Source organism: Hylobates moloch, unplaced genomic scaffold, assembly GCF_009828535.3.
Source record: "Hylobates moloch isolate HMO894 unplaced genomic scaffold, HMol_V3 SCAFFOLD_3, whole genome shotgun sequence".
Classification (NCBI taxonomy): domain Eukaryota; kingdom Metazoa; phylum Chordata; class Mammalia; order Primates; family Hylobatidae; genus Hylobates; species Hylobates moloch.
The window spans coordinates 61,185,190-61,211,477 of NW_026652278.1; the positions used below are offsets into that span (position 1 = coordinate 61,185,190).

The window sequence follows — 26,288 nt, forward strand, 5'->3', positions numbered from 1 at the left end:
AGGTTGTAAAGGGCATTTGGGAGATGGACGAAGGAATCTGTATATAAACTGAGTATTAAGAAAAATTAAGAAGTGATTGTTAATTTTCTTCAGTGTCGTGATCATATTGTGGTTATATAAGAGAATGTTCATTATTTTGGGATATTCCTGCTGAAATATTTAGGTATAAAATGCTATGATGTTTCCAATTACTTTGAAGTAGCTTAAGAAAAACCCAAATATGGCTCTGGAACTATGGTTAAACTGTTATTTCTAGGTAGTGGGAAGATGAGTCTGCATTGTACTAGTGATTAAACATTTCTGTGCATTTAATTTTTCACAATAAAAAATGAAACACAAATAACATTTTCTACAATTTTTTGTAGAGGCATGAGAGATCTTACAGGTTATATAATATCTTATTTCAAAATATCATTCCATCTATAACATTTGTGACCAATGATGCTTTCACCACTTTTTGGACTTTCCTGAAAGTCCAATGCTGGATTCTCTGGGCCTGAGAAATAAAGCAGTCCATGCACATTTTACCAATAAAAATTAAAACATAATAAATGAGACTCATGACCTCCAGAAGTAATCTTCACATAGATAAATTTCATTCAGGATCTTGGCATCTATCATAATGACAGAAATTTACACTTAAGTGTGGCTGTAGCATAAACCTTTCTCCAAAAAGAAAAGTTGTTTCAAAGGTGGTGATCCGTAGGGAGCCCCTAAAACAAGGTGCTGATGTGAGCAGATATCAAAAAAGCTGACGTGAATATCCTCATCCTTTTGACTGATGTGATCCTAGCACGGCCATATAGTTCTTGCAATATATATTTTATCCAGAAGGCGAAGATCCAAGCCTTTACACTCTTTCCTCTAAAATTGTACATTGAAGTGTTGGTAAATTTGTTTAGCAAGAGTCAATCTTTAAAAGCCTGGTTGATTTGTTTAGGGACATCAACACTAAAGAGTTTCTATTCCCAGCAGTGAGGACCCACCCCAGGACCTCAGTGACCTCATCACTGAGGAGATTCTACTTGAGCTGTTAACCCTTTTTCCACTTGATACCTTACTTTTGTCTTCCAACAACAGGCATGTGCTTCCTTCTGAGGCACTGAATTACATTTTTAGACAGAGTTAGTTATTAGAAAATCTTTATCTTTCCTCTCTATGTCTACATGTTAGCCTGAATTCAGACCTCTAGAACCTAAAGGAGTACATGTAATCTATTTTTCCACAAGATGATCTTGCGGTTATGTGAAAAATAATCATCAGATGCTATTAACAGTCATCTTCCCATTCTCTCATTCATTCCTTCGCCTATTCCTTTTCTGTAGAACTCTTCAATTCCAGACACTTCAAGAACTTGTAATCCAGAAGATCAGAATCAAGGTTTTCCTTTGGGGATATCTCAGTATATCATCGTCTCTTTCATAAAATGACTTCCAGACAGAATTGCAAATTCTAGATGAACAATAGTGGTCTTTGTTCAGGACACTATGTTCTTACTCTACAAAGACCAAAATTGTAATAGAAATTTTGTAACATTCATGTAAATTATTTACTCATACTTAACACTCAACTGAAATGCCCATTACAAAAATAAACTATAACTAAGCCATATCAAAACTGTCCTGTATTTTTACTTTTAAATATAAATATTGCAAAGATTTACACTAAATTTATTTAATTGCATTGTGTTTTCTTTGGTTCCTCGTTCCAGAATGCTGATATACTTTTTGTCTTTTGATGCTGCCAAAACTGACAATATAGAAATTCTCGAACAGTTCAATAAATAAATATTATAAAGGCTGTGAGGAAACCAAACTACGCTCTCTAAAAGCCTATTTTATTCACAAGAATGCCTTTAAGATGCTATTCAGTGCCTAGTAACTTATACTTTGCTCATAATTTAAATAAGTTTGGTTACCTGAATTCCATGACCCAGTTTACAGTAAATTGGAAGTAGATAGAAGGTGTGCTAGTCTGATCACAAGGATGGAAAAGAAAATCTATCAAAAAAGAGACAGACTACTCAGTCAGATAATGAGGCCCTTCAAGTTATAAATAAGCTTTCCTGCTTATATCAGGACACCTTCATCCTATTATTGTATTACAGCATAGTACAATTATATTTGGTCACAATACTGACAATGAGTCATCCGCAACATCATCACCCAGCATTTATTGATGTCTACTGTAAAGTAGAGTTGGATGGCACCATTTCTGCTCTCAAACAGTTTAAAAGATCCCTGTGCAGAAAAAGACATATTTAGAACATTTTGGTTGGTAAGGTAAAGATGCATATAATATAATTAGAAAACCAATTCTAGTGACTTTTGAAAAAGTTAAATCTTATTATATGAATTTTATAATGACAAGTTATATGAATAGAATAACAACTAAAGTAGGATTTGAGAAAGAATTATATACCTCCTAGTTTTATATGTATTTTCTTTTAATCATATTTTTGCAATGAATATAATTTTATTACTATATATGTATTAAATGTGTAATTGAATATTATTACCAGATTTACCTCCAAATTGTTTATGGAAATTTGAAAATTTCATTCTATCTTTCTAACAACAATTTTCTTAATAAAATAACAATTTGAGGGATATTGTATAGAATTCTAAATATGGCATTTGCTTGTCCATAAATTATGCCTACATATGTCTATATTACTATGATTTAATATAGTACCAAGACTAATAATCCATATAAATATGCTAATTATAGCTCCTTCCATTGAAAACCAGATGCAACACCTGTAGTCATACACTCATGGCAAAGAAAATATAAAATCTATTCTCATTATATTATTATCAATTGAATATAGATTATGTAATGTACAAAGAAAAATAAGCCATTATATTTCACATAATATATAATCTATTGCCTATTTACTAGGTTTTTAAAAAGGTAAAATAAAATAGTTTATATCAATTTGAGTAATATACTACTATTATTTCTTTCTGACTCCACTACTGGGTAATCATTCATGATTCGGATCGCCTGAAGTCAGGAGTTCAGTTTATGACTTAAACCCAAAGTTAGCAGAAGTTTCCATATTCTGAAATATAAATAAAACAGTCATGCTTCTTCTCATACATTCTTTGAGAGTCTCAAGTTTACTCAAGAACTTCATAAATTACTGAGGGCTTATATTCCCATAGGCCACCTTTCTTTTCTGCATTTCTGATCTTGATCTACTGCATTCATTTGAGAGTGATCTTGTGTAACTATTCCCTTCTTACTCCATTATAGTTATTCAACATTGTAAAATTCTTCAAAATCACTTATATATGTCATTTGTGTATATGCGAAGGTTTCTGAAAATGTTTAGGGATAACATGAGAATTTTACAAAGTAAAATGACTTAACATTGCAATATCTCTGATTTTTACTTAAAGATATAGAATATGGGTAAAAAAGCACTGCTTCCACATTTACATCAACAACCAAAGCCAAAACTCTACAAGTCCATGACTTTTCCTAAAGCCAGTCATAGTTGTCAAATAATAATTTCACTGACTGAGTTAAACAGCCAAGGAAAATTTTATTCAATACTGCTGCAATGGAGGCAGAGAAGGAATTCAACTCTGCTGAAACCGAAGGAGAGTTTTTAAGCACTGGGGTGAGCTAGTAGAAAAGTACTGGAGGACATTAATGGAGATGGTCAATGTCATTAGACCGTCTGTGTTTGCTAAATGGTACTTACTGAATAGGCTTCTACCCTCCCATAGAGAGTAGGAAATAAAGGCTTTACCTTTCTTGATAACTACATTTCAAAGAGATGGTTCACAGATACTTAAGAAAGATATTCTCTTTTTGTTAAATTGGCAAGAAACTGGGACAAGATTTACATCACAAAGGGACAGAGAAAGAATTTATAATAGGAAGTTCTCTAAAGTAGATGCTTTAAGAAAAGGGAGGCCAGGAGCCTGTACTCAGAAAGAATCCCATCAAGACAAGGAGAAATTTAAGACTTTCTTGGTCAGAAGTCAGAAGTCAACTAATGAACCTGAGATCTAGGTCAATAAGTGCCTTCTCAAAGAGATATGATGTAAGTGTTTGCTTGCCTTGGGTAGATGCTACCTGACATTGGCAAGTAGAATTCAGCTAGAAGAGTTGACAAATTAGTTGAATAGGAATCATCCTATGGTGGCAAAAAGCAAGTAATTGCTCAAAAAAGAAGGACCTGTTAAAAAGAAACAGGATATCCAGGTCTGGTGGCTCATGGCTGTAATTCCAATACTTTCAGGGGCTAGGACAGGGGGACTGCTTGAAGCCAGGAGTTCAAGACCAAACTGGCCAACATAGCAAGACCCCATGTATAATAATAATCATAAAATAGGAAAAAAGTAAAATTAAAAAAAGGAAAAAAACTTTCAATACCAAAAAAACAAGAAAAATTTTCTATATCAAGGGTTGGACAATTTGGTCAGTGAAATAAGGTTAAACTCCATAGACTACAATAAATATCCATGAGTTCATAGTGATATAAATAAATAATTGAATGAATAACTAAACGTGGGAGAAGGGACAGCTCTTCCTTAAAACTCCAATTAATAAATATAGAAGAAGTGAGGAAAGTGGAAAATCATGGGTTAGGCAAACACCACAGTAATTATTCTTTGGCAAGTTTCCTTGATGGAGATTAAAATTTATAGGTGAACATTCGAGAAGGAACAAAATTGAATAGTCTTAAAGCACTGCACTTTGGCTGGGTGCAGTGGCTCATGCCTGTAATCCCAGCACTTTGGGAGGCTGAGGCAGGCAGATCACTTGAGGTCAGGAATTCGAGATCAGCCTGACCAGAACGGTGAAAACCCATCTCTACTAAAAATACAAAAAATTAGCTGGGCATGGTGGCAGGTGCCTGTAATCCCAGCTACTCTGGAGGCTGAGGCAGGAGAATCGCTTGAACCCGGGAGGCTGAGGTGGCAGTGAGCCAAGATCTCGCTATTGCACTCCAGCCTGGGCAACAGAGCAAAACTCTGGCAAAAAAATAAAAATAAAAATAAAAACAGGCACTGCACCCAAGATGTTAACTACAAAGGAAAAAAAAAAAAACTTAGTTTTTCAGTGGAAAAAGCCAGCAACCAACACCAAATGACAAAAACCAACATCAGAAATGAGATCTATTAACATCTTGAACCTCCTGATTTGATGGACTGAGAAGGATATGTTAGTTTTGTGATATTTCCTCCAAAAATGCATAACCTTAAAATAATGAGGAAAACATATGACAAATTCAAATTATACGAAATTCTATAAAATACTTCATCTGTATTCTTCAAAAATATCAAGATCACGAAATATAAGGGAAGATTCAGGAAACACCATACTCTAGAGGGGACTAGGAGATGTAACAACTAAATAAAATGTTGGATCCTGGATTGAATCCTAGAACGGAAAAAGAATATAGGTGGAAAAATTGATGAAATTTGAATAAAATCTGTGGTTTAATTAGTGGTATAATACCAGTGTTCATTTCTTCATTTTGACAAATGAACCCCAGTTATGCAAGTTGTTAACATTAGGGGAAACTAGGTGAAAGCCCTATAGGATCTCTCTGTACTTTTTTCAGCTCTCTGTAATTATAAAATTACTTCAAAATAAAAATTAAAAACAACACAAAATATGCACCTGAATCGTCATATGTATGTCAGCAAATATAGAATAATTTACTTTGTGGTGGCTACCATTTTCAGTCATTGGCATCTTGCCTTCTTAGGTGGGCCCCTATCTGTCCTTTTCTCATCTCTCCTGTGTGTTCTCCTGCAGCAAAATACTGCATATTTTCTAAGCACACTTTTTAAGTATTGTCATATATATACCCATCCATCAGAGTCTCATCTCCCAACATGGTGCAGCATATTTTCCTGAAGAAAAAGAGTCCCTTCCCTAAAGGAAAGTCTAAAACTAATTTTTTTTTCTCTTTGCTAGAGATCTTCTTAGTGAGGGGTAAAAAGAAGTGAGGGCCTAAGTAAACAAGAAAACATTATCCTATGATCACAGATACTCACCAAAGCCAATTTGAATGTTATTAATAGCTTATAAACTGAGATGCCGTAAAAACTCATCTAATTTTGGATAACCACATAGCTTGTCAGTTAAAGCTCTACCCAAACTTAATACTAGAATAACATCATTAAATAACATGCAACTTGCAATTTAGGATGTTTAAATGGATCCTGATACCTCAATAAAATATTCGTGCTAAGACAAACTCCACAGGGGTAAGGCAACTGGACCAAGCAGCTTATGCTAGTCTTCTCTAGATTCACCTCCCACTTGAGTATTTCTTCCTAATTATCATTGCCACAACCTCCTTGGTTTCACTTGAGGGTCGAAGGACCTCCACACACTTTCTACCTAACATCTTGCTTATGAAAAAATAAAATTTCTCTTAACTATCTATGATCAGCTAGCATAAGCCTGCACTACATATAAAAATATTAGACAAGATATTAAAGATTTTGAAAGGCAGACAGATGCAGAGTGATATGGTCTTAGGCAACTAAGGTCTGGCTCATTCTTCTACGTTAGTTATGACCCATCCTATATATTGCGGAAACCATCGTATATTCATTACTGACCACCCAGGTACACAAACAGGATATTGTGTCCCAAATATAAGTATAGGTAGCCAAGTCCTACAGAGGCCAGGGTTTTCTTATTATGGCTTTCTGAGCACTCACTTCTCCAAGTGGTTTACATTAGAAATGATAGTGAGTTGGCCGGGTGCGGTGGCTCATGCCTGTAATCCCAGCACTTCGGGAGGCCAAGGCAGGTGAATTACCTGAGGTTGGGAGTTTGAGACCAGCCTGACCAACATGGAGGAACCCCGTCTCCACTAAAAGTACAAAATTAGCCAGGCGTGGTGGTGCATGCCTGTAATCCCTGCTACTCAGGAGGCTGAGGCAGGAGAATCGCTTGAACCCAGGAGGCAGAGGTTGCAGTGAGCCAAGATCGCGCCGTTGCAGTTGCACTCCAGCCTGGGCAACAAGAGCAAAACTCCATCTCAAAAAAAAAAAAAAAAAAAAAAAAGAAGAAAAAAGGAATGATAGTGAGTTTTCAGAAGAGACCAAACTTTCAAAATGTAGCTCTACAAGCTCTAAAAGTATGGCCCATCAGAATGCCACAGAAAAGTACTTAAAGCACCACAAAATATTTGACTATTCTGTTGCATGCCATTATCAAAATAATTAATGTACTCCATAAATACATACACCTATCACGTATCCACAAAAATTAAAAATAAAAAAAAAAAGAATGGGTCTTCCATTACAGTGGTATTAGTTTTGGAACTTCAAGCAATCTGTAATACCTTGAAATCTACCAGAAATTGAAGATGATTTCTAAAATTCTAGATTACTTACAAAAATGTAGGCAGTACCTAAAATAGATGTTTTCTAAATAAATGTTTTTTCTAAAGAGTATTTTTGGAATTAGAAAAAAAATTCTTAGAAAAAGGACTCATCTTGACGAGTTGAAAATGTTTTATGTGTATACACACTGAATTTTTCTATTTTCTCTAAGCCTCCTTCAGCTAAAGATTCATTTAATAAATCCCCAAGTGAATTATGAATTATTTTCCCAGAGGTGGGACACAATAATTAAAAAATAAAATTGTTCAGGACAATTTGTAAAATAGAAGTTTCAATGGCATGTTTCAATGTTATATATCTATCATCTATCTATGTATTTATATATTCATTTGTGTATTTTTTTAATTTAAGGTGATATGTAACAAACTTGAGATCTTATAGGATAGGAGAACACTAGGACACTAATTAGGAACTGGTCCCAGGAACAAAGACCTTCTGGACTCATCGGACAAGATAAGAATCATCAAGCATTCTTCCAGCAGAAAGTGACAAAGCCCTCCTTGAGCTGCTCATGAGAATTCACAAAGTAAGGCAATATGTGAAGAATTAAGATAGAAGAACTTGCAAAGAATCCCTTGTCTCTATTAGACTCCAAGATTGAGCCTTAGAATATTTCAAAATGATAAAAAAGAGAGTTTAAAGGATTTGTAGAAGAAGAATGAAATAATATATTCATTTTGAAACAATATATTTTCATTCAGGATTATTAATAAAATGCTCATGTTAGTGACACATGATTCACTAAGGAAAATAAGTGAGGAAGAGAAGATGGATAAAGTGATAGGAGGAGGAAACATGACACAATTGAGAAGGCGCTGAGGTAGAAAGAGAATTTGTGTTTGTTGGTATAATTTAACCAGTTTTCATTTAATCACTTGGACCACAGAAATTCTCAAAGTACAGTTCGCATGCAACTGTAATAGATTACATCTTGTCTGTATAATAAGTTAATGTGCAAGATTTTGAAAAATTTCCCTTATTTATAGAATAGTATTATTTTTTCTAGTTTCTTTTTTATTTTTCTTTTATAATCAAGAAAAAAAATAAATGCAACAGAATATGGGAGAATGTCACCAGAGAGTCACAATGTTGGCATATTATTCTGACAATTCAAAAAATTCTCAAAGAATCTAAGTTTTAAGTGCTAAAAACTGCCAGATCATTTTTCATATTTATTCTTCTGATTACAGTGCCTACAGCATTCATAATTCTCCAAACAAAATCATGAGGCTTAATTGTTTTGAAATATACTTCTGTATTACATTGTCAGATCTCAATTAAAGGAATCTTCTATATGCAATGCAAGTAATTCAATCCCTTTTTATGCAGTAACGTAAAAATTATTTTACATGAATATTTATGTTAAAATATGGCACAATCACTGCCTGAGATTCAAAACATATAAAACACCCCTTTGCTGCTGCAACAATCAAAACACAGGGTTGATGGTAACACCTATCCTACATCAGCAGCACTAACAATACAATCAGTTTGTAGAAGCTAAATCCATATGGTCAGAACACACACCAACATTAAATAAACAAAACATAATTCCTCTTGTCTTCTGAATGTGAATTTGGAGGGGGAAACATCTGGATTAGAAAGGCACTTAGCAATAGACAAGGCTTTTTCAAGTAAAATTCCATTCAGGCACTAGAAATAAGACCCTCTGCTCAAGAGGCAGCAGCTGACACACGAGCCTAACTTAGTACTGAGACAGGATATAGATGAAGCTGTGTCTATAAATGAGTACAAAAGGAAATTAAAAGTAAGCCTTCAATTAGTTAAGCTTTCAAAGGTAAAACTCTAGGATGTTTGGAGGAATCTTTCAGGAAGACGTATTCCAGTTTTACTGCAGACTCAACACAAACGGCTCTCAGACAAGTCACATCTATAGTAATTGGAAACATTTTCAAAGTAAAAGATGAGAGACCATGGTTTTTGCCAAAGGTTCTTAAGCATGGGCTTTCATGGGCGTGTGAATTTTTTTTTTAAAGTAGCAGAATAAACATATGTTTGCAAATTATTTTATTTTACCAAGTAAGGGCAATAAAACACACACATTTAAAACAAAAAATTAAAAAAGGAAGAAAAAAAATTACCACAAAAAACTTACTATCCACTATCACTATTCTTTTATTAAAAAGAATATTTTAACCTCAAAATTAGGAAGGACTCAGTAGAAAAGAACGATCTTTCCAAAGAAAGAATGGCTGTTCCTTTGGTTGATTTTACCTCTCCCCCACTCTGCAATCACAAGCTCATTGTTACTTGGCAATCTCTTGGAAGATTTTTGTTAGTCACAACTGATGTGAGAGGTGTGCGCTACTGGTGATAGAGTAGTAAGAAATTGTTTAGGCAGTTAGTGAGGGTGAAAGAGTTCTTGGTAGAATTTTCTTTTAATAAAAAGCAGTCCCCAAATCATTTCTTTTCTAATAAAAAGCAGAATGAAAAATCAAGCTACAAGCATAGATAAGCAAGATGGAAACTTGCATAGGTAAATGGCAGCAGCTATACCTGGAAGCTAGGTACATCCAACATGGTGATTCCTTCTTCCTTTTCCTTGTGGCCACATGTGCAGGTGTCATGGCACCAGCCAGGTAAAACCTTATCTATATAATAAAAGATTTGTGGGCTATGTAAATAGCACACCTGGTCAAACCAATCCCCTGGGCCCTATTTAAATCAAGCACCTCTCCTCAAGCCTCTCTATAAAATGGACCTCATCTCACCCCAAACCCGGAAACATACTTGGGCACCCCCTTTCTCCGCATGAGGAAGCGCTCTCTTCTTTCTTTTGCCTATTAAACTTTCCGCGCTTAAACCCACTCCGTGTGTATGTGTCTGCGTCTTTGTTCCCCTTATCGCGAGACAACAAACTTTGGCTAGTTCCCCAGACAATGATGGTGTTTCACTGGCATCTACTGGGTAGAAACCAGAGATGCTGCTAAACATCCTACAATGCAGAGGGCAGCTACTACAACAAAGAATTGTCTGATCCAAAATGTCAACAGTACAGGGTAGAGAAACCCTTCCCTACACGGACATTTTAGCTAAGGACCAGTGGACATTTTGGCTCAGACTGATCCTCATGTAAGCTAACCAGTTTACAGAGCCAGTGATCTCTGGAGTGCTTGGTTGACTCTTTTGTTTTCAGTCATTTTTGACAATAATCATCAGCAATAGAACTGCAGTGGTGGAATTCTATTCCGTCAATTAGAACTAGCCTGAAAAATTGTCACTAAAATCTATTCTGCAATTCTATCACTTTGACATCAATCCCATTGGCATATTAGTTTGTATCTGAACTTCAGGGCATTAGACTTAGTCTAAAGGTAGTGCTACTGTTGGGAAATGAAAGAATATTTAGCCAGTTTGAGTCAAGAATTAGTAGCCTCTATCAAAAGATAGAAAATTTCTTCTTACAGTCGGCTTTAATAATGTATGCTTCATTAAATATTCAGTGAAAGTATATATACTTTCTATTAATGTAACTTTTTAAAGATTAAGAAAATCAAATGGATTAACAAACCGTGGCTCATTTTAGACAGTAAAATTATAGATAGCTATTTTTTCCTTTTGTTTATTTGAAACATTTTGGTCTATAAAATTATGCACAAACTCTCAGTAGTATGGTAGGCTTCTTTTTCCCTCTGTACTTTCATACAGAATACCTTTATTTTTATAAAATATTGTTTCATATACCAAAGATTTTGAAAGCAATATTTTATGACTATTCTTGTAGGCTACATATATATGTGTCATTAGTTCTACAAATTATATTGCAAAATGAGATCATATTATGTATACTGTTTTGTTTCTTATTTTTTAACATTATAAAGTAGATCAGCGTCTATATAATACAGATTCATCACATTTTATAACTCTTATTTCATGATTTAGATCTGGTATCATTTATCTACATGTTATTAATGGTTATCAGTTGTTTTATATTTATGTAGATATGTATGTAGATAGGTAGGTGTTGTGTGTGTGTGTGTGTGTGTGTGTGTGTGTGTGTGTGTATACTGAGTGGTGAATATCTTTCTGCAGTTCTCCAAATGTATCTGGGGCAAACATTCTAGAAGACAAAGAGAATGCACTTTTATAAAGGTTTTCAATGCTTACTTCCCAATTTCCCTGCAGACAGCTTACCCTAATTGGTATCTCCTCAAAGTGTTTGAGTATCAATTTTCCATAAAAACTTTCTGACAATGGATATTCACAATCTTTTCATTTCTTCTTCAAATGTTATCAGAATATAGTATTTCATTGTTGTTTTCTTTTGCATTTTTGTAACCTCTGATGAGATGGGACAACAATTTACATACTTACTATAAGTGTACATGTATTCTTTATGAATACCTTGTAACAGGGCCTATGCCCAGTTTTCTGTTGGCCAGGGGTGGAAAGTGGGGTGAGGAGACATTTCTTCTTATTAGTTTGTGAAAATCTATTTCTATTAATATATAAACATTTTCTTATATAATTTGTGATTATCTCCTAAAATGGATGTTTGTCTTTATTTTGTGTTTTGTTTGTTTGGGTTTACCTTTTTAATTTTATATTCTCAGCAGTAAAGTTCGCATCCCTTTTCCTTTGTTTTCTGTCTTTGGTATCACATTTAAAACATCCTTTACCATCCCGAAGTCAAAAAAATAAATATTTACTCTTTTTTATCTAGTACATATAGGGCCCTTTGTGGTGGTGGTTGTTGTTGCTGGAACTCAGGAGCTGAGGATTGCATTAGTCATATTCTTCAGTTCATTGCACACTATTACTTTTGGTAAATAGAGGGTCTTCCTGCCCCAACCCAAATCTCTCCCCTCTTTCTTTCTCCCTTCCTTCCTTTGCTTCCTTCCTTCCATCCTTCCTTCTTTCCTCCCTTCCTTCCTCCCTCTCTTCCTTCCTTCCTTTCTTCCTTCCTTCTATATACTTTTGTTTATTCCTATTCCTTGTGCCTTTTTCTCTATTCCCTCCCTGCAAATTAAAACATAAACTGTTTTTTTTTTAAATCTACTCTGGTTCGCCTTTACCTTAGATAACTTATATTTAATTCACTGCACAATGTGAATCCCTTATGATTAGAAGTTGCTGTTCTTTATAAACACTATATTTTAATAGAACAGACCGTGTGTTAGGCATCTACTTTGTTTTTATCACTACACAAGACCCCTTTATATGCATTATTTCTAATTATAATATTACAAGGTAGGTATTCTCTGAGTTGAAATATAAGGAATCAGTATCTCAGAGAAATATATGTGTATTACTAAACGTCATACGGTCACTAATAAAAAGAGCCAAGATTAATCTTAGGGATGGTGACCCTAAGACCCGGGCACTCTTGGTGCTTCTTACAAAAATAATAGCAAACAAAACCAACCAAGTTCTGCATATTTTTAGAAACTATATTTGAAAATGAAAATCTTTTTCCTTACAACACCATTTTATATTATTTTAGGAAATTTTAGTAACAGTAGTTTCTAATTTCATCGTTTCAAAGAACAACATGAATCTAATGCTACATTCATGACTACATAATTGCAAGCAAGCGGATTTAGGCATCTGGTGTAATAACAGCCCTGACAACATAGCACTTCTTTTCTTCTGAGCTGCAGTTTGAAACTGGACCAGGGTAGGCACGTGGCTCAAGAGCTACCCATCTATAAATCAACTAGAAATTCATGAAAGGATCCCATGTAAAGGACTTTGTACATAGGAGGAGATTTATTTAGCTTGGCCAATCGGGCTGGCTCTCCCCAGAAACTGTTCTGAAAAATCTGAAGAGAACTAATTAGGAAGGTGAATGTTGCCAAGCTGCAAAAATAGCAGAGATGTCATAAATGTGACTCCACTCAACAAATAATGATGACAACGTGATAGTGGTGGTGGTGGTAATGATTATGATGATGATAGATATTTTTTATCACCTAATGATACATCATTCCTTCTAACTATTAACTCCTATAAGTCTCACAATAACCCTATGACGTGAGTACGTCCATTTTAAAAATAAGTAAGCAAAACACAGAAATGTTCAGTAACTTGCTCAATGACAACACTTAGTAAGTGGCGAAGTCTGATTCAAACATAGGAGTCTATTTCCAGAAATTGTGCCCTCCTTTAAAATGGTCTTAGCATCAGAAATGAAGAGACATGTTTGGAGGCTGACTTTTTCTAAAAGCTCTGTTTCTTACAAGTACATGACTATTACATAGCTGATGACTTTACACTCAAGGAAATGCTTCTATTATATGTCTGTTCATATTTACATGGGATTTTAGCCAAGCTTTAGATGTTCAGAGAGTGCTATATAGCTTAAACAACTTATATATGAGAAATACACGTTCACATTTCTAAAAAATAAATGTAAGTTAGAAATTACTCACTGATTAAAAATATGAATATAAAAAGACTATTTCAGTTATGGTATTTTCACAGTACAAAGGTAATTTTTAGAATATGAGAAAGCACGTAAAAGAAGGTGTTGCATTTGGCTTCTTTTTCTGCTACCTTACCCATTACTACACACTTATTGTCTTTAGTAGGAAAAGATGTAAGTATATTTTTTTTAACTGGGGACTAATAATTCAACAATATGTATACATGTTCAATTTTCAACATAAATGAAATAGGACTTTTTCAATGATGACAATTTAAGGCAGAAAAAGCAGAGACATACTTGGTAGCCAGATGTCTACCACAAACACCTTTAAACCTACAAAGGGAAAGAATCACCTGAGTATTTTAGCCTCAACGTTTTTCCAAATGCCCATTGTCTGAGTAATTATCTACTAAAATACTATTTTGGAAATATAGGAGTTACCCTATTTATTCTGTAGCTACATTATAATTGGTTGGATTCCAGTGCCGTATCTGAACCAACCCCACCGCCCCCAAATTTTCTGCACAGGTCTCTTTTCCCAAAGCACATATATGGTTAACACCGTTTATTTATTGACTCAATAAATATTTAAAGCATATTTTCTAGCCAGGCACTGTTCTAAGTGTGGGGGAATACATCATGGGAAAAAAGAGAACATTAAAACTGTTGCCTTCATTGAATTTACTATCTAATAGGGAGACTAAACAAACAAGCAAATAGGTAATACATCAGAGAGTGAAGGTAATGTTATGGAAAAAAGTAAAGAAAAAATGGAAAGAGGTTATAAGAGAGTTGGAAATGGAGTCACAGTTTTAAGTCGGGTGGTTAGTGGTGGCATTACTAAAAAGGTGCTACTCAAGAGAACAAGTATGTCAGAAAAGAGGATATTTGTTGGGGGATGAAGTCTCAAAGTTGAAGGAAAACAGACCTAAAACCAATTCCTTGAGGAAAAAAAAATGGTCACCAAGTAATACATAAAACTTCACTGTAAGTTTAGAAGGTTGCAAAATTATAATATAAAGCTATGTATATACGATAATTTCCAGTCTAACTGACATCTTTGCTTGGTTTTTCAACTGACTTTTAGTCTAGTCACAGTCAAAATTAATTTCTGCTCTTGTACCATCTCCAGACTGCTCAATTCAGTCGCCTCTGTATCAATATAAACAGTAAGTCCATCTTCCCAGTTCTGAAGCCAAAACCTTGAGTTGTCCCTGACTCCTGTCTCTCTCATTCCCAATATCCAATCTTGTAGCAAATTTAGTTAGTTTTACCTCTCGCCATACATACACAATCAACAATATTCAACCTCCCCATTTCTAAAATCCTGGTATCTGTCTCCACCGTTTCTCACCAAAATAATAGCAATGGTTTTTAACTTCCTGCTTCTTCCTGTACCACTTCTCAGACTATTTTCAACACAGCCTTCAGAAAGACTCCTTTAAAGCATGTCATATCATGATCCTTCTGGCTTCAAACCCCTCCAATAGCTTCTCATTCTACTCAAAGTAAAAGCCAAATATCTTATGATGGTTTATACATCATACAAGACCAGGCCTCCCTTTCAGTTTCAGACTTCTATTATTGCTCACTTCACCAACATTCACCTCCAAAAACATTTTCTCCTCAGAACTTCTCTACTTGCTAGTTCTTCCACTGTAAATGCATCAATGAGTAGAAAACTCTTTTTAAAGAATGGATGGAAGGCTAGGTTCACTAACTAGCAAGTAAGTCACATATATCACAATATACCACTTAAATTCATGCCTTGGTGGCATTATAAACTACCAAAGACATAGAACTTTGGTTTTTTTGTCAATGTTATAAGGTGGAAAACTGGCATTTATGAATACCAAGGTTCTACTCTATAAATCAATGGAAGAGGAGAGAGATTTAGTCTTAAATCACAGAAGTTCTAATTGTTGCAAAAATATACTTGATGCCCATACCTTCTCTCACTCTAAAATACACTTCATCATTGGTGATAAGAAAATTTTGACAATGGAAAAACTAAATTAAGAAAAACTATAATAAAAAAGTTATCTTTTTAATTTTTAAAAATTATATACTAAGGAATTCAGATTAGCTATTGAATATTAATTTTTACAGAGAACTTCCCAGTAACCACAGCAGGGTGAAAATGTACATATTTAAATGAAGTGCCATTGTCTGATAAGTAAGAGCATATTAAGATATTTGGTAAAAATCTTTCCCAGATTGAAATTTCAAGAAGCATTTATTAAAAGAACTCTTCTATAAGAAGTTTGGGATACTATAATATACAGTGTTTTAAACTTTAATTTTTCTCTGCCTAGATTTTTATACAGTGACTTATAAAATTAAAGAAATGACACTAAATTTAAATTCAAGTAAAGAACTTAAAGATCAAACTGCTCAAGTACACTACTTAACAATGGATAGAGATAGAGCCTAGTGAACTTGACATGTAAAAATCCAAAAGGAGTGAGTAAACTGTCCTTTAGACAGCTTTTCAGCAGAAGTTTTTGTTCTATTAAATCAACAGGGGCTAAAGTATAAAGAAAGCTTTATGAGAGTAAAGGGATTTGGGCTCATCTAGAAGAACTTTTGAAAGGAAGTAAAAAAGACAAAACTAGACCATTCTGACATGCAAAAATCAGAAATACAGGCTCAGGGAAAATCCTAACTGTCAGAAACACAAGGATCATTGTAGCAAATAAAAAGGGTTTAGGTTCGGTATCCCTTATATAGCCAGGAATAAAAAGGCATAGTGAAGGACTTTGGCAAACAAGCAGATCAATTAATATTTACACTAGCTGGTACTAAATTGAATATTTCAGTGTAGTGTCTAACAATTTATAGTAAGATTTATCTGGCACAAGGAGTTACAACTGTTGGAAGAAAAAAAGATAAAGAAACAAATTCATGTAATACCCTAGGCTCAATATATTAGAAACCTTGTGTGCTTTTGGGGCAAGATATCTTACAAAATAAAGCCTCTCCTTATGTTCTTTCCTATATGACATGATTCACATACGAATCTCCTTTGTACTAAGTAGTGTCCATTCTGCAAATGCAGTGCTAAAAGAAGACAACATGTCCCGTGCTCTAATGGAGTTTAGAATTTAGTAGGGAGGAAAATCCATTATATAGGAAATTATACAGGCACAATGAATATCAAAATCTGAGAATCTCCACATGTAATGGACGATTATTGGAGGGAAACTATCTTGGACTTGCATATCAGAGAAGGCTGGGCTAATCTGGAATCCTGATGATGAACAGATACTGGTAAAGGGAAAGAGGGGGCATTGTAGGAATTGTGTTTCTCAGAGATAATGGAAAGGTGTGAGGGTGAGCCTGATGTTTGTAAGACCTGAGATTTCTGCACGAGGAGGTAGCACTGAAGAGAAAGTGGCAAAATATAATGCAAATGAGAGCAGACCCTGAAGTTCCTTTACAGAGGGCATTAGGAGATTGGATTTCATGCTAAGGGCAAGGGGTGACACTAAGACCTAAAAGGGCTTTTATGTATGATGATAGATGACAGATTTTTCACTTTGGAAATATCACAGGAGCTTAAGTATGGACAATGGAAGTTTACAAAACTGACGGCAGGAGACAAGTTAGGAACATGCTGCAGAAATCTAGGTGAGAGGTGCCAGTGCCTAAACTAAAGGAGGGACCAAGAAGGCATGAATGTTCCCTTCCACTTGAAAACGGCTTTCTCCAAGTTGTAAAACCATCTCCTATTATAAAGAAAACATTTATGAGAAGTTTTACTATTTCTTTGGTTAAAGACAATTAGCAAATTTGATGGACTATAATCCCTCTCACCTCATCTCTGAAAAATCTTTGTTTCAGCAGAGTTGAGCCCAGAATGAGTTCTAGCCTTTGTTCCATTGCAAAAGCCTTGAATAAAGTCTTCCTCTCCTATCTAACTTTGGTGCAATTCTTCTTTGACAGTGGTGATAGTGGAGGTGGTGAAAAATGGACAAGTTCAGAAAATACTTAGAAGAGAGTAAAACCAGAACATGTTGTATGATTAGGTATGGGAAGACTCAAAAACTATTCCTGAGTTTGGATTCGTGCAACCAAATGTACAGAGATGCCTTAAGGAATATAAGAGTTTGAGCAGATTAATGGATTAAGGTGGTGCATTTAGGTTTGGAAACAGTGAGATCTACAGATACCTGTGATTATTTCAAGGAGAGGAAATTTGAAGGCCTCCCAATATATGTACTCAGAGCTGAAAAGACAGGACTAGGCTAGAATCACGTGCCTATATATGATATTTGAAATCTTGGGATTACGTGACAATGTCTAAGAAAAGTAGGAAGAGCTGGAGGACTATAGGGCTTAGATGAGAACTCTAATAAACCCTAATGTTTAAAAATAGATAGAGGAAAAGGAAACCATGAAAAATATGAAAAAGATCACCCAGAAAGATAGCAGAGCAGAGTTACTGCCAAACATAAAATTGAAATGATAGTAACCAATGATGAGAAAATGTATTGCCTGCTGTGTTGCTGCTGATCAACGGAATTTTATCTAGATTTATTCAAACTGTTTTTTATAATAAGCCAAATTAGATCACGAAGATGGTAATGAGGTCAGGTGTCCCAATATTCTGTAAGGTAATTCCGTACAAATTTGAGTTATTGAGAGTATATTCTGATAATTATGGCCTATTAAAATGTTTTTAATTTTTAGAGTAAACCACTCATCCATGGAATTGTTTTTCTATTTTCATAGTGAAGGATATTCAGCTAACTGCATGTAAACAGGTAAAAGTGAGGCAGTTTTTCCTATCACCAACATAAAGTTTACATGGCATTTTTTTTACACTAAGAACCATCGCTAGTATTTTAAGATTTGATATGCTCCAGTTCATCTGTTGCTACTGACGTTTTGAGGTTGTGTCCAGTAACCTAGGCAACTGTTCTTATTTCTGTCCTAATTTACTTCTATTTATAGAGCTTATATAGATTCAATGGCCCCAGAGATTTTCTCTAAGGCAGGGCAGGTTGACAAACTATATGCTCTTAAGTGAATATAATGTTAAACACATGACAGACCTTAGTCATCAAGCAAAGACTGCATATTACAATTTCTGTTATTTGGGGTCATCAGTATATATGACAAATAATGTATCTTTTAAAATGTAGTGTAACCTGGTCACAATGGAATATGAAATGACTATTGTTGAACTTATAATATTTAAATGTTTTGTTTTTAATGTTCTATTCATTAAACTCAATTCCAGCAATCAGAACTAGCAGATTCAAATATCCTTAAATAAAAATCTTACCTGCTCTAATTCAGTGCTGTTAAACAAATTCCTTTTCTCATCACTCACCTACAGACACTGTAATCAAAGTTTAAGTTGTGTGAGACAGAACAAAACCTTTGATTTAGTATTTAGACCTTATTGGATTTCAAGTTGTATAGGCGGAGGAAAGAATGACTGTAGAATATGTTCTTCTTGGACAGGGGCAAAGAAAGGAGAGGTGATTTTAAATGACTACTTGCAGAACTGTCTCCAACATGCATCCAATAAATATCAGAATGAGATGTATTTTTTTCTCTTTTTAAAAAATATCATTATACATCTAGAAAAATTAAATGTTGTTTTTTTTCTTTTTTCTTTCTTTTTCTTTTTCTTTTTTTTTTTTTTTTTAGGCAGTCTCTCACTCTCACCCAGGCTGGAGTGCAGTGGGTACAATCTCTGCTCACTGCTACCTCCGCCTCCTGGGTTCAAACAATCCTCCCACCTTACCCTTCCTAGTAGCTGGGATTACGGGCATGTACTGCCATGCCCAGCTAATTTCTGTATTTTTAGGAGAGATGGGGCTTCACCATGTTGGCCAGGCTGGTCTTGAACTACTGGCCTCAAGTGATCCACCCACCTCAGCCTCCCAAAGTGCTGGTATTATAGGTGTGAGTCACTGTGCCTGGCAGAAAAATTAAAAATTGAAAAGTTTAAGTCCTATGCAACTTTATGAGAACTGACAGAGACAGAAACTAATGGATTACCAAGCTACCAAAGTTCCACAAGGAAGAAAAACTCCCAGTGCAGAGCCGGGCATTTTACTAAATGATGAGAGAAATAAGAACTTGACAACTATTGGGTCAACTTTTCTGTGATGTTGCATTAACAAGAGGTGCTTTTTTGGATATCTATTTCAGTTCTAGCTTATTTATGTGAATACAGATTTACATAAACTTGCTGGCATCATTAAGAATCACAATGCCTTCTTCCTTTTAATCTCTTAAAGCACTTCTTGATTAGTCCCCTTCTTGAGGCAAAAAAAACAATTTCGAAAGACTTGTGGTAGTAAAGTGTCCATGATGTCAAAAATACTTAGTACCATGAAACAGGAAACCAAGTAGTCCCATATCAGGAGTCAAAGAGATTTGTATTTACAAAGCTCCCTGAGCTACTCAATAAAAAGTCAAAGCACATCAGGAGCACACAAAGATCTGCATTTTTCATGAGATTCATTTTATAAAAATCAAAATTTATTGTTCACTTCCTATGTGCCAGAAACCAAACAAGAATTTTCACATATCTAATTGAATCTTCCAAAACACCTATAGATATTATTATTATCATCATCATGATTTTACAGATAAGAAAATTGAAAGTTAGAAATGTAACTTTATGAAGGTCATATGGATAGTAATTGGTGGAAATAAGATTTGAGTCCAGGTTTATGTGACTCCAAAGTCCATTCTCTTGACTTATACATTATAGCAGTTCTATAAAAGGCAAGTCACTTGCTCACCTATTCTATTCCCCAAACTCTCTTTCAATCAGTTTTATGAAGAGCCTTTTTGAACCCACAGTTATTACCCAGGTAAGTTTGAGGAACGTTCAGCTGCCGCCCTGCTGCAACTTAAATAATTTCCCAAGTCTCTACTACGACTGCTGCCCCTATTGCAGAAAATAAAACAGGAAAAACTTCTAGAAATTAGAATTCTCGTTTTATTGAAACATCACACAGGCCAACGTGATGAGACAATGACTAAGGAGCAACTGCCTTTGCTCTTCTGGATTCCGTGGTGGGAACTAACTGGACCCTCATCCTGCAGGATCCCCTGCTATATGACCCTACTTGCCTAATACTGCACTTCATCAAGGTGAAGTGACCCACCAAGAGAGACTTTCAGGGTCTGGGCATTACCAGGTAGTTTCTAAACGGTAATCAACTAGCCAATTTTGCTATTGATAGAAGATTGCAGGATGGGGACATGTAGAAATTTGCAAGGTTTAAATACATCTGATTTTAAGGTTTGTGGTCTTCAGTTTAACAAATATCTTTCTAGTACAGCAATTTAAAATATCAACTCTGTAATACTGGCTGTTGCAATAGTAGATCAATGACCATATTAAGGGATGATGAGACTATTCCAGTTTACAAGTGTGCTGTACTGGAAAGAGAACACGTTTGAGGCCAAAAGACCTGAGATTTGGTCCCAGTCAATATGACTTGCACAAACTACTTAAACTTTTTGTTTCATTTCCTAATTAGTAAAACCAAAAGGGAAAGATAACAAAAAATAAGCTCCAGGGCTTTTTATAAATAAGCTACCAATTTGAAAATGTTCTGTAAACTATAATGGGTTAAATAGTATCAGGCACTGCTCTGTTTAAATAGAAAATATGATTTAGTCTGTATGTCATATAACATTTTAGGAAGATTTTAGGACTTACAAAAATCTTATTAATAAGTTTAGAAATTTTATTCTCTTTTAAAAAGTATATTTTCATGTCTCTTTTGAATGTGAGTTTTTCAGATAAAAGATGCCTATTTTATTCTGGCTGAAAGCATGAACAGAATAAACAATGAGCTCTGTGAAGAATGTTCTATGAACCCGTATCAAACTCAAACTCCTGTGTCACTCTGGTATGCCGGATCACTGGATATAACCATGTATTGGTCCAGTGAGTATTCATGTTTAATAATTAAGATAATTACTGATTTCCACTGCTGTTTCCATTGCCACTTCATAAGTCATGCATTATTGGTCTTTTAATATTTTGTTCTCATTGACCACAGACTCTAAATCATTATATGTTAGTTACAGACCTTTACAATGCCTAGTGGCATTTGCCACTGGTGACAACAATAATAAATGATGTTGAGCTGAAGCTAGTAGGAATGAAATACAGAAAGTAAAATGATAATAAATAACTGTCACTCTATTACTAAACAGTGCCTGGTTCTAGCACATGTTCAATACAGCGGAGTCTGCATAATCCAAGAACTAAAAAGGCATTTACCCTTTAGTAACAGCAACAACAACAAAAAACAAATCCATTTACTCATCTTGTGCTGTGACCCCAAATTCCACACTGAGCATGGCATGAGTATTTAAAGATTTCTCAACAGAATCTCTTTCAATATCTTATAGTATCTTCTCAAAGTGAGAGTGTGTGTGAAATGTGCCAAAAGTTACACTCAGTCCAATGGATACGAAATTACAGCAATTATGGCTAGAATGTGACAATAATGTCTCAGATGGATATGAGACTGAAGATATAAATATCATTTTATTATTATAAGGATTATGGAACACAGATATTAGTATAAAGAATATGGGACTCAAGAATACAAGATGTCTGGTAGATATTGTAAAACCTGTCTAAATATAAGTTGGTTCTCGTTGGGTGATTTGGGTGGGGACCAAATTTGAGCTATCCTTTTCCTTGGCCATCTGTCTCATAAACTTAACTTAGGAGAGTAGAATCTGTTGTAATAAACTCACAAGGCAGATATAATGTAAGGGGTGTTATTGGTATCAAATCATCTACAATATAAAATAATTTCTCTTCAAAATTTAAAGGAAAATTTGTGTCTTCCCCTCGTCAGACAGCTGTGACATCCTTTGCTGTGTCCTCTTTCTCATTCCATTAATGATACATCAGGTTTATTGCTCTGGTGGCGGTCTGTTTGTTTTTTAGTAAAGGACTTATCCTAACTTTATTTCCTGAGTAAACTGACATGTGGCAATCCCAGAAGGTCTGAGTCTGAAGACATAATCCTCTTACTACACAAGTTACATAAATCTGAGCCTTAGTGATCTTATTAGTAAAACTGTAATAATATTAATATAGCAAAGTTAATGTAAAAATTAAGTAAATAATATATGTGGAGTAATTTTCTTTTATTATTTTCTTCCAAAAAGCAGAGTCTGAGATTGGAAGGTAGTTTGTTTTGGAAATAGATATTAGTAAACAGAACTGGGAGCCTGGGAAGAACGAATCAGTAAAGAAAGGAGAGCCAGTCTAAAGATACAGTATCAACATGGTTACTACTTGATCCTACTGGGGACCCTTTCAGGTTCTGTGGAAAATGCATTTCCGAATTGTCCATCTTAGAAATAGAATAGGGCTATTGGTCAAGAGTTGCTTTACGTGGGGTTCGTGCCTCATATGAGGTTGTATATGTATTATCATGACTGAGCAGTTATCAGAGGGATTCCACATGGTAGTTGCTAGGAAGCCCCAGGGCAGGAAGTGAATAAAATCCAAATTATTTGGGATTTATGCAGAGGAGATTTATAAGAGCAGAGAATAGCCAGGTTGAATATAATGTTGCCATCGGTAGAGTTCGTGGTCAGGGATCTATCTTGTCACTAAACTGTGGTGAGGTTTTCACCCAGCGGCATTCCGAATGAACTGGATTATCCGAGAACTGTACACAGCAGAACACTAATGCAAGATGCAGAGCAGTTTCAGGGTAGTTTCCACAACATTAGAAGCAGTGGCTTCTATGAAACATTCTTAAGATTCAGGATCATAGAGATCATCAAGTTTGTAACCTATAATGGGCAGCCAGTCATCCAGCTGGCCTGGCCTATACTTTGGACCAAGAACAAAAATACAAATGAAAATAGTAGTAATACGAAGTTTACCATCTTATATAATGTGGAAATTTTTGAAACACTTCCACATGCATTATCTTAGTTGAAGTTACCAGTGATGCTGTGAGAATCTATGGTATTATTCATCTCATTTTTCAAATGAATAAATTTGGTTTTCTAACCAAGTCTTCATCGTCTACAAGTGGTAAGCCAGAATAAAAAGTGAGATGTGTTTATCCTAATTCCAGCATTCTAAAAAAAAGCCTTAATTTTAACAAAATTTCCTTTGGTCAATTACTTTGTAAGCCTTGACACCTACACTTCACCTTCAGTGACATCAGCCTGAGTGAATCACGCACCCACTTCCCTGAAAGCATGAGCAAAGCTTATCTTTAGCAAAATGTATTTCCAATTCAATTTCCATTCATAAGATGTGATCTCTACCAACGATGCCAACTAGATTTGAAGGAAACTAAATCCAGATGCTGTGTGACCCTAGACAGTTTTCAACACAAATTGGCTACTAGAGGGCTGACAAATAACCCAAATAATCTGTAAGAAATGGAAACTCAAGAAAGTAGCATTTCCCAATATATTACCAAATACTATCTGTCTGGCTATGTGATAATGGTGTCTACTCGGAGAACATTTTTTTCTCCACTGAAATGAAATATTCCTATTACCAAAATTTGAGATAAGCAATGTTTCTGATAAAACATACGTTTCATTTTCTTGGCTGATATATATTATTTCTAGGTAATCTGAATGTCTGAAAACATGGAACTTTCCCAAATTTATCCTTTCCCATATTATGTTTTACCATATTTTCTGTATTTTATAGTAAATGAGAAAATAGCACACTGTAAAAACAAATATGTAGATGCAAGATATTATTGTGAATAAAAAGATACAGTTAAGCTCTAACGAGATAGCTTTTTAAACATTCATTTCACATATGTGAAATAGATAAACAAAATATTTTACATAATATGTTGTGGGATTTTAAAAAGGCAATCAAAAAGAATAGTAGAAACAGAATCTAACTCTCTGCATCTGTTTAAAATTAGATATTTTTCAGTGTATTTATCTTATTTTCCATTCTTAGGGAATAGAATTCGAAAGGATTATAGGTAAAATTTGGTAAAGACTGAAGTTTGTATTTTTCATTTTTTTTTTCAAATCAGTTTCCACAAGCCATAGATTACAATAGAATATCAAAACATGTAAGGAATATCAACATTTTTATTTAAGGAAATGTGCACTAACATGCATTGTGACATGGAGTTAACCAAACAGGTCTTTGCTTGAAATGTTTCTGCGGAGCTTGTATGACAATATGTCTACAAAAACAGAGTATGCACCAGCCTTTCGATATAAGTGTTTCAACATCAGATAGATGCATAAGAGACCAGAAAACAGAGGGAAAGGTTAGGAATTTGCTTCCATCTCCAAATTTTATGTCACTGAATTTAACTAACTTAATAATAATACTAATAATGATGATCGTGATAATCATACTATTGTTGCTGCTGCTATTACTACTATGAATAATAGTAACTAACAGTTATTGAGAAGTTACTGTGAACTAGGCACCATATAAGTGCTCTGCTAGTTGACTCAGTTAATTCCCACAGTAATCCTCATATGAAGGATACTATTAGTATCTCTGCTTTACAAATGAGGGAACTGAGGTACAGAAAAGCTAATTGACTTTCTCAAGTAACACTCCAGAAGGAGGTGGCAGATTCGCAGGCATTCCCAGGAAGCCTTAAGCACCATGCCATACTACGTGGGTTTCAGATCCAAGGTTTGTTGTCTGGTCTATAGTTGCAAGCTATAAGTGGCTAGGATGCCAAACTTTCACAGATACCCAGGCACTGGGTGGGAGTAAAGTGAAGTACAATATCTCAGAGTAATTCAGAAATTAGAATTAACATATTTGGAGTTGTGTGGTGGTGGTGGTGGCGGTGGTGGTGCTGGTGGTGGTGGTGGTTGGGTGTGTGTGTGTGTATGTGTTTGGGGGCAGGCACAGGAGAAGTTATTGTAGAGAAAGAAAAGTAGATTATTGACTCAGACAAGTTGTCTTTTCCACTAAAATTTTGGAGTATATTTACAACTTCTTCATTTCTTTTTTCTACTCTAAGCAAACATGTACATATTTCACTTTTATATTCCCATGACTCCTATAAGATCAAAAGTAGTATGGAGTGATTCACTACATGACCTAAAATTGACTTACTGTGAGCTCTCAAGATAGAGGAAAATAATTTCCCTCATGTGGTTTCCCTTAATGCTAAGGCTTTTCTCCATGTGCTTCACAGAACTAGCTCCAGATCCAGAAGTCCCACCCATTAGAGGCTTCCTAGATTGACAAAGGGAGGGCACAGCCTTCAGTGACACAGTACATGGTTCTCCCACCAGTTGAAGTGACATACCCTATCAGTTTTCCCTTCGGTCTGAATGCTGGTGTGACTGCGGACCTCGTGTTCCTCTTCGAGGTCAGAAACATCCTCCAGTTCCTCTGGGGTCTATAAAAAGAAAGCAAAACATTGCTAGTGGGAATGTAAAAGCATTTCTTCTTTGGAAAACAACGTGGCAGTACCTTAAAAGGGTAATCATAGAGTTACCATATGACCCAGCAATTTCACTCCCAGTTATATACT

The 26,288-nt window shown here is 35.0% G+C and overlaps 1 protein-coding gene across 1 annotated transcript in view; it reads right to left on the reverse strand.

The window, feature by feature from the left end:
• The window catches only part of CTNNA3 (catenin alpha 3), a 1,859,096-nt gene that overhangs the window by 190,458 nt on the left and 1,642,350 nt on the right, over positions 1-26,288 (reverse strand). Inside the window, exon 14 of the mRNA XM_032138296.2 lies at positions 26,061-26,153. Coding sequence (XP_031994187.1) covers positions 26,061-26,153 — 93 coding nt within the window. The remainder of the gene's footprint in view (positions 1-26,060; positions 26,154-26,288) is intronic.